The following is a 9,592-nucleotide window of genomic DNA, read 5'->3' on the forward strand; positions in this document are numbered from 1 at the left end:
TTTCTGTCTGGCCTTGCAGGATGTTTTAATTCCTAATAAAACTTAGAGTTAATGGGTAAAGACAGTCAACATGACTCAGTTTATTTGGATTAAAAAATACTGCATTTAATGTAGAAAGTTACATTATGAATAGTTTGTAGGATTTCCATGTAAACAAATACATATTCCCCCACTTAAACAGCACCAGTGACTTACACTTCAGTAGTCTGATGTAAGCCCTTTTGGTAGTAATAAAGGTAAAGCCAATAGAGTTTTGGAAGTAGCATGGTCAAGAGCAGTAGAGTATTTCATTCATCACAAAGTAGATTTAGGTGGTTAAATATATGGGCTAAGTTCATGGACAGCTGAATTATGACAGGTCTCCCTGCATGTACCACCATGATTTATGAGGAAAGGCAAGAGGGGAACTGGCTAGAAGATTTGGGGGAGGGCAGTTGGCCCTATAGTGCTACAACTAACAGAACACTTGATGGCATTGCAGGGGATGGGGGACTAAATATTTAGACTTGATTGTAATGACAGTGCCTTAGTCTTGACATACAGTGGCATTCACATAATGTTTGAATTTTTAGAATTCTGACCATGAAGTGAAATAGCAGCCAGAGTTACACAGATGGATAAGGAACAATTGCTGTTTAACCATTTGGTGGCAGCTATTTCATTAAGCTGAGAACACTCAAGAGCCAGGGTAGGTGCGTTTGATTTTGCTGAAGTGGAGGGTGCATAGCATATATACATCAATGAACACTGAAGTTGGTAGCATCTCCTCAAGAAAGCCCCAAAACTAAAATAGTACAAATTAATGCAGGGGAGCTTTGAGGAAGTTTATTTAATGGCTAACTCTAGTTAGTGCTAGTACTTCAATTTCATGATGCTAGTGCAGTTGAGATTAATAAGTGCATGGGGGGAAGGGGGGGGAGAGAAGAGAGAGAAACCTAAATGTGTGTGGGTTAATACATTCTACAATTACCCATTTGATTTTACTTCCTTTCATATTCCTCACCTTTGAGTTGAGGGATATCTATTTCCTGTTCTCATTTACTTGCTTTATAGATTACACACCTCATTTCAATTGGCTTCACCAGTAGCAAGTGAGTAGTTGCGAGGTTGCTAGAACATAGTACATAAGGTCTCATCCTCATCTAATTTATTAAACCCAATCTACTCAACATTCATCTCTTTTAAAAGATGGACACAATAAATGAGCACATCTCTGCTTATTTATGAACAAGAAGAATCTGTAGGGATTCTTCCCCTCCAGTGCTGATTTCCAAGAGAAGAGCCTGCTTAGCATCATACCAGCCCCCAAGAAACTAGTCACTGTACGGCTTCTTAGACTGTCTTCTTTCTGCTCCTGTTTCCTTCATACTGTATAAGGGTTCCACAAGCTTGTTATGAACAAGCATTAAACCTGGTGCAGGGGGAAAAGGAAAGGTTAAGTAGAGGTAGTAAGTGCAATAAATGGAGGACTTTTGCTTTTAATTATAGCCACTAGTAATATCCTTATTTCCACCTTCCCACACAACCCTCAAAGTATTTTTCACCCCATTGCTGTAAGCTTGATATTAGAGGGAGTGTCAGCATAATTAATTTTAAAAACTCCTTAGTCATTTACCACCACTACAGACTAACAATTTATTAAATCTACTTTAACATTCCATTATGTACAGAAAGAGGGACATACTTCACTCAGCTTGGAGAATTAAGCTAGCCTCACTCTTCATTTATGGCTTCTAAGCAATAGCCATTTCTAGTTTTGAGTTACTAACTCAACATAGGGTTAGTAACACTATAGGGGAACATTTAAATAAATAATTTACATTTAAATGTTACCCTGAATAGATTTCTAGTCAGTGGAGATTTTGTATTTTTTTTTTTTTTTTTTTTTTTTTTTTTTTTAAAACCTTTAGGGTTGAGAATTATTTGACAGCACTTCCTTCAAACACAATTTTTCTGACAGGAAAGATTTGCTAAATTAAATGGTAGCCCTTAAAGCAGAGGTGGGCAAACTATGGCCTGCAGGCCACATCTGGCCCGGCCCCTGAGCTCGCGTGGGGGAGGCTAGCCCCCTGCTGTTCCATCACAATGCCACCACGCGGGCAGCGTGGAGCCGGGCGGCAGGGCTGTGAGCTTCTGCTGCTCTGAGCAGCATGGTAAGGGGGTAGGGAGGGGGTTGGATAAGGGGCAGGGGGTCACGGGGGCAGTTGGATGGGTTGGAGGTTCTTGGGGGGGGGGGGGGCAGTCGGGACAGGGAGCAGGATGGGTCGGGAGTTCTGAGGTGGGTAGTCGGGGCGAGAAGTGGGAGGGGGCCAGGCTGTTTGGGGAGGCACAGCCTTCCCCTACCCAGTCCTCCATACAATTTTGCAACCCCAATGTGGCCCTCAGGCCAAAAAGTTTGCCCACCCCTGCCTGAGGTATATCTCCTTTTTTTTTTTTTTTCTATACTTTATCTCAAAACTGGAAGGGACCCTGAAAGGTCATCGAGTCCAGCCCCCTGCCTTCACTAGCAGGACCAAGTACTGATTTTGCCCCAGATCCCTAAGTGGCCCCCTGAAGGATTGAACTCAACCCTGGGTTTAGCAGGCCAATGCTCAAACCACTGAGCTATCCCCCCCCAGCTAACTGAAAAAGTGGCCTGATCTGGCCAAATACTTACCTTTAAAGTATTTCACTGTTTTAACTTTGAGTTCTAGGGTGGCATCCTCATCACACACAAAGACAGTGCTGGGATGCTGCTGAAAGGCAGACACTGTCCACATGTGGTTCACCCCTTCCTCAATGGCTTTGTACAAAGCAAACGCTTTATGGGCTCCTGTGATTAGAATCATAACCTGAATTAAACAAAAAACAAAACACAGGAATAACATTGTTAGGTTTTGTGATGTACATTTAAAGGGAACACACCCAAGTGTGATTTGAAGCAGTAGATGAGTAAGTCATCCAAAGAAGAAAACTATTTTAGTCCTCCCCAGCAGTATTTCACTTCATTGACTGGGTACTGTTCACTTTGGCTGTATTGTTTTAGGTAGTAAAATTATGGCTTGCCTGGCCATTTTAAAGTTTATCCACTTGTTACTGTGAGCTCTCCCTTTAGTGTTTATGCAAGAGTAGACTAGAGCACTTTAGACAGCTAGAGGAGGTGATTAACGGTTATGAACTACAGGTGTAAAAATAAATTCAACCACACACCACCTTGTGACTCTCAATTTGCTGGTATACCTCTGAGTAAGTCAGTGGTTCTCACATTTACCTTGTGAGATTGTCCCCTGGAAACCTCCCTTACCCAGCCCCCCCAGGCTAAATACAACTGTATTGCATAGTTACATGAAAAATGTTAAAGTAGGATAATGGAAGCCACATGAATAAGCTCATTTTGATGTAATGCATATGACTGTTTGGTGAGCCAACCCTTCTTTTCTTCTCCCTGCAGGTATGGCTTTACTTTTATTAGGACCAAATCTCAGCCATCATGCTGCATTTATAAGCCCTTCAATTTGTGGCTAATTTGATCATGGCTAATTTGATCTTTGCAATCAAAGCCCCAGGGAAAAAAAGCTATGAGGTAGTTGTGCAGGGTTCAAGAAGGTAGCTGGGTTGTTTGTTTAGCTGAGCAAACTACGCTCTGGAAGCCCAGTTATAATGCCTGGGGCTGGGCTGCAGAAAGTACCACTGCTTGAAGACTAGACAACTGTTTGATGCTCCATGGAGCATGCTATTAAGTCACTGTATTTTAATTCTAACCTCTCTAGCATCCATGACTGTGCCTACTCCAACTGTGAGAGCCATTGTGGGAACTTTGGAGAGGTCGCCATCAAAGAATCTAGCATTAGCCAATATGGTGTCCATAGCCAATGTCTTCACTCTAGTTCTGGACACCAGACTTGAGCCGGGCTCGTTGAAGGCAATATGACCATCTGGGCCAATACCTGTGTTGGAGACAGTTTAAGAACTATGTCACTACCTTAACACATCATAGGAAGCAAAGCCAACATCATTCTTACTGTAAGGATGCTATAGGCTCCTAAGAATAGCTACAGAACAGGTGAAGCACATTACTTTCATACAAGAACTTGCAGCTTTGCTCAAGCTCCAAGATCCTGCTTCCCTTGAAGTGAATGGCAAATTTCCCACTGAAGTCAATAAGAGCAGAGACACTGTTCCTTTGCATTTTGGGACGTAATAACTCAAGTAACTTGAATGTTAGCACCCAAAAGCCTCAGGTTAGAAGATACCACTGTCTCAGAGGGGTTATAGCTGATTACAGCAGTTACCTGGTAGAACTTGCTATTGGAAAGGTTGCAACACAGTTTTGGTTAGCACACCTTTCTCCCCCACCCCCAAATTTTTACTACTTTTCTAAAGAATTCACCTATTGGACTGAAATTTTCAAATCTAGATCTTAGATGAAATGTCAATTTAAAACAAATCAAATTTGAACAACATCTTTAGCTATTTGACTTCCGTGAAAAAAAGTTACACTCCTGCCCCCTTCTGGCCAAATATACCTCAAAAATAGCTGAACTTTAAAATTAAGCATGTAAAGAGCACTCACTAAGGATGTCATCCACTGCCAAGTGGATCAAAACCACTCTGCCATCATCCCCTACCCCTGTAGCCTGAGACTTTGGAGCCAGTCTATTCTTCACATTTTGAGACCCATCTACTTGACCAGGAGGCACATTCCACTGACCTAGTATGGCCGTAAGGCTTGACCAGGGATGGAATAGCTACTAGGACAATCTGAACATCTCATTGAGACAGAAAAAAAAACCCCAAACACACATACACCACAAGTGAGTCACCTATGCATAGCATTTGTCCCCATCGATGCCATAGAAGGGAATGGATAGAGGCGACACTTGATAGGTGCGCATACACTAATTGGAAATGGGATGCACATGTGGCTTTACTGACTGCAAATCTAATAAGTGGCTCAAGAAACAAAACAAAATGAAAAAAGGAATTCCCCAAAGTTAGCTAGAATTATGGCAAAAACAAGGCTGTGTTCTCTCAGAGTCTGTTATTCCTTCAGATTTTCACCTCCAACAAAGAGTTCGATTCCACCAGCTGCTTTGATTTTCCCCTCAAAAGCATCACACTCCGCCTGTAGGTCAGCTGCATTTCCATCCAGAATATGGGTGTTTTCTGGAGAGATGTCAATGTGCTTGAAAAAGTTATTCCACATGAAGGAGTGATAACTTTCCAGGTGATCCCTTGGGAGACCTGTTGACCAGGAACATTTATTATTTCATGTTTATATTCCAGTCACACCTGCAGACCCCTTCAGGACACAGGACCCATGGTGCTGGACATTGTACAAACACAATCCCTGCTTCAAATGCTTACAATCCAAGGCCCCATTGACTTTCACACTCTGATTGCTACAGCTTTCAGGACTGAGGCCTCAAATGAGAGATTTGAGAGGGATACAGTACCCTATATAAAAACTTTTACATATATTTGCATAGACATCAGGGGTTTTGATTACAAATCAATACCAGTATCCCCATCTGCCCTTCAAGCTGGGCTTCCTTAACTTCCGTGAGTTTAAAAAATAGTCACAATAGCTCCAGTAAGATCACAGTGTTACGGAGAGGCAGATCATCCTAGTTACATGGATAAGGTGCATTAATATTATGGAGCAGGTTCTCCAAAAGAGCAGATACACAGCAGGTCTAATTTTTCTTATCTTTACAACATTCTGCAGAATTATTGTTAGTCCAAGCTTGTTAACACTATGCCAAAACCAGAAAAGCAATTTTAGTCTGATTAACAATCAGGGAATTCTTCCAAGAACTCCCTGATTGTTATAGAGTCATCCTTTATAGAACTGTCTAACCCTAACCCGAAGCTCTCAGACTATGATTATTCACAGAAAAAAAATCTGTCCACTCAAATTAGGAAGAGAATGCAATAGCACTAGGGCCAAAGAGCAAACTTATACACATATTAAGCATGTATGTTTGGTACCTTGATAACCAGAGGATTTGTTCACTTTTCTCTCTGAACCAGCTCTGAGAAGGGAATATTACATCACAACTTTACAAACAAGGCAATCCTAATCTAACATAATAGGACCACATATCAGTAAGTCTAAAGTGCAGTCTTGCTGGAGCACTGCCTGTCTCGGTTATTAATTAAAGACAGGGCTGCAGCATTCCATCCAAACCAGCCAAGTAGCAGTTTCCCTGATTAGAAGAAAGCTGAGCTAAAATGGGAACTTCAAAGATGTTACACACAATCTACTAACAGCATCTTCAGTGGGACTTCTTTAATTATATACTCAGGTAGTATATCACTCAGCTTTTAAGAGAGTTATAGCTAATGTGATCTCTCTAATTGGAGGGAAAAGTTGCAGCTTGTTAATTTGTATTACACAGCATTCCAAACTCCTCTCTTTCTCCTCCCCATCTGGTTCTGGGATCATTTTACATTGGGTTCTATACAAAGTGATTTTGAATTAACATAAATATTTGATTTTACTCACCAGAATAAAGTTTGGGACCAAAAAAAGAAAAAAAAAAGCTTGATTGTGTCCTTACCACAACATTTCATGAAATAAGATGACTCACCTACATATTCATCCATATTAAAGGTTTTCACATATTTGAAGGACAAGTCTCCATTCTTGTAATACTCAATCAACTTTTTGTAACATCCTAAAGGAGTGCTTCCTAAGAGAGATACAGGGAAAAATTAAAAAAAACAGTTAGTGGAATTAGTGTATGCGCAGCACTGTGAAACACTGAGCTGCGTAAGAGCTATATACATCATTAATTATATTAGTGATTATAATATAGCAAACTAGCAAACACCATGGTGTGGTGGGAAGGGCAGCCCAGTGGGTTGCACTTCTGATGCTGCCTCCCCAAAAACAAGAATGTGGTTGGATCACAACCCTAATATTAAAAAAATAATATGGAAACAAATCTACATCAACTTTCAGCTTCAATAGTATAGAGTCCAGCTCCTGTTGCTCCAAGATTACAGACCCTTACTACTTGAACTAAAGGAGAATCTCCATGATTAGCCATAAAGGGGCTATGACACACAATTGAGCAGTTCCAATTCTGCCCAGTTGTAATAATCCAGCTGAGTGTGTGCTACGCTACCCTCAACTGGACAGAATCAGAACTGCTCAACTGTGTGTCAGCCCTGTGTAGCTAATATTGGAGATTCTCTTTTAATTCAAGTAATAAGGGTCTAATCTTGTAAGTAGATGAATGCTGTCTCTATTTTACACATTGGGGAAGCGCACAGTTCTCCAAAGCATCACTGACTATTCCACTTATGTGAAGGGGTATTTTGTCATGCAATGCATCAGCTTCTATATTATTGTTATTTGGGAGGCATCATTATATAATTTATTTACTTTAAAAACAGAGAAAGGTTTCTTAAGCTAAGTAAATTATATAGACTGTTGCTCCCCAAATAACAGAACCATCCATCTATATGTTGCATAAGGAGACACTCCCTTCACATTAGGGGAATACTCTGCCACTTAAATGCTCCAACTGGTGAAATAGTCAGGATGCTTTACAGTTGCTTAAACAGAAGGTACCATCAGCATCTTAATGAATCCTCTTTCAAAACCTACCTGTGGGAAGTCCAAGAGTGAAGTATTTGTCTGGGCCAGGGTTAAACTGGATAATTCGATTCCTAATGTATTTTGCAGCCCACTCACTGGCTTGCACATAGTTCTCAAGAATGATGAGTTTCATTGTCTCCTGCACATCTAAAATAAAGAAGCTTCAACAAAGGAGTTCATTTTCTACATTGAAATAAATATTGGGAACTCATATCGCTACCAATTTTTCTGTACAGTTACATTCTCCCTCCACCTCTCACTGCAAGAGGTACATACAATATCTGAGTGCATTCATGAAGCAATAACCAAGTTACTTTGGCCCTGTGAAAGGAACACTGTTAGCCAATAGCAGATACTACCAAGAAGAATTAGCCACTAAGGATTAGATTGCTCCCTAGACAAGTTATTCCCATATAGGGCCAGGAAAAGAGCTTGGGTTTACTGAGCATCCAGTTTCTTGAAATGGTGTGGCATTTTGGATCTGGAAGAAACTGGACGTAGATTCCTAAGGATATCCCTCCTCAAATCAGAGGAGGCACAGGGTAATCTGACAGAACCCATGCCTTCACGCGGACTCTCCTTCCCAGCGGTCTCTGGCTCTTGGCGGTATAGCTTGGCAGAAGCCATACTACAAGGGGTTCTCTGCAAGCCAGTGACCCAGAACCTGCCCAAATAGGGTTACCACTTACAAAGGGAAAGAAAGGGGCAAGTTAACGTTGACCAGATCAGCATTAGCTTACCCTACCCTAGTAGTTTGGGGTTTGAGGGGTATACAGCTTCCTCCGCAGGACCCGGTCTCTTCCCCACCCCAAATCCTATGAACATAGATCAGCCAATCAGCGAGCACCTGCCCACGGTCACTCCGGGAGGCTGCGGCTGATCGTGGACCCAGCACTCCGGAGCCCCCGGCGCTGTACGGCAGGCAAAACGCCCCTACCCAGGTGCCGTTACAGGTCGCGGGCAGCGGGGCTCGCACGGCAGGCGGGAGCGGGAATTTAAAGCCCTTCCAACAAAGGGAAGCCAGCCGCGTCCCGCAGGCGCCATTTTAACCCCGAGTGAGAGGCTGGGACTCGAACTCTTGCCCCAACTCTCCCCGCGGGGCCCCGGTGCAGCGCCCCGCAGCAGCCACACCCGCACCGCGCGCTCTAGCGCCTCCTGCCGCCGCCGCCGCCTCTCCGGCGCAGCCCCTCCGCAAGGAGCGCACGGGCGGAGCCGCGCCGCCGCGGCTCACTTACCTGTCCAGGCGCGCCGCACCCTGCTGCGCCCGCCCCCCACTCAGCTTCGCCCCAAGCCGCGGCCCCTCGTCATATGACTGGGGGCGGGTCATGTTGGAGGAGCTGACTCAGCAGCGCGGACTCCAGGCATCCTCCCCCTACCGAGCACTTCCCCTGCTCCGGCCGGCCAGAGGCGTGTAGGGCTCCTGCAACCGCCTGAGCGCCGCTCACGCTTCGCTTCCGAAGCCGGTTCGCCCTGAACGCTCCTACCCCGGTTTGGGCTGCTTTGTGCTTGGGCAACACAATCCTGGGTTGCTTCCATGCAGAGTCTGAAATACCGTATTTATTAACCAACCAGCAGCTGTGTTCTTAACGCTTCATTTTTAAAGTAGCAAAACAACAATCTCCGGACAGAATTTATTAGAATTCTTTGAGAGGGGTCAACCAACATGTGGACCAGCGTGAGCCAGGGGCTATAGTGTTCCCTGACCAAAGGCTCTTATGCAAAGCAAGCTGTCATGGGATGAGACAAGAGGGGAAGGTCCTCTCATGGATCAGTAACTGCTTAAAAAATAGGGAACCCAGGGTAGGAAAGAAAAGGTTTCAGAATGGAGAGAGGTAAATAGGCATGTCCCCCAGCGAGCTGTAGCGGGACCAGTGCTGTTCGACATACTCATAAATAAGCTGGGAAAAGGGATAAACAGTGAGGTGGCAAAGTTTGCAGATGATACAAAATTACTTAAAATATTGAAGTACAAAGCAGACTGTGAAGTTACAAAGGGATTTACAA

At 43.4% G+C, this 9,592-nt stretch overlaps 1 protein-coding gene across 3 annotated transcripts; it reads right to left on the reverse strand.

The window, feature by feature from the left end:
* Positions 1-83: 83 nt before the first annotated feature.
* GNPDA1 (glucosamine-6-phosphate deaminase 1) lies at positions 84-8,930 on the reverse strand. 3 transcript variants are annotated; one of them, XM_054038364.1, is made up of 7 exons: positions 8,824-8,930; positions 7,598-7,749; positions 6,573-6,674; positions 5,041-5,223; positions 3,742-3,926; positions 2,657-2,831; positions 84-1,411 (listed from the first exon to the last, which is right to left on the reverse strand). In XM_054038364.1, the coding sequence occupies exons 1-7, from the start codon at positions 8,913-8,915 to the stop codon at positions 1,314-1,316; spliced, it is 987 nt and encodes a 328-aa protein (XP_053894339.1). In that variant the 5' UTR covers positions 8,916-8,930; the 3' UTR covers positions 84-1,313. The 3 variants fall into 3 exon arrangements, with proteins under 3 accessions (XP_053894339.1, XP_053894340.1, XP_053894341.1); XM_054038365.1 differs by having other exon boundaries at positions 7,598-7,735; positions 8,824-8,913; XM_054038366.1 differs by lacking the exon at positions 8,824-8,930 and adding an exon at positions 8,436-8,517 and having other exon boundaries at positions 7,598-7,735.
* Positions 8,931-9,592: the final 662 nt, after the last annotated feature.

This window comes from Malaclemys terrapin, chromosome 8, assembly GCF_027887155.1.
Source record: "Malaclemys terrapin pileata isolate rMalTer1 chromosome 8, rMalTer1.hap1, whole genome shotgun sequence".
NCBI lineage: Eukaryota > Metazoa > Chordata > Testudines > Emydidae > Malaclemys > Malaclemys terrapin.

Bases quoted from the DNA above. Each gene is read 5' to 3' on its own strand.
- GNPDA1 (XM_054038364.1), bottom strand. From the start codon at position 8,915: ATGACCCGCCCCCAGTCATATGACGAGGGGCCGCGGCTTGGGGCGAAG. The intron at 6,675-7,597 runs GTAGGTTTTGAA...TATCTCTCTTAG, and splicing joins CACTCTTGGACTTCCCACAG to GAAGCACTCCTTTAGGATGT. The intron at 3,927-5,040 runs GTGAAAATCTGA...TCTCCAACACAG, and splicing joins AATCGAACTCTTTGTTGGAG to GTATTGGCCCAGATGGTCAT.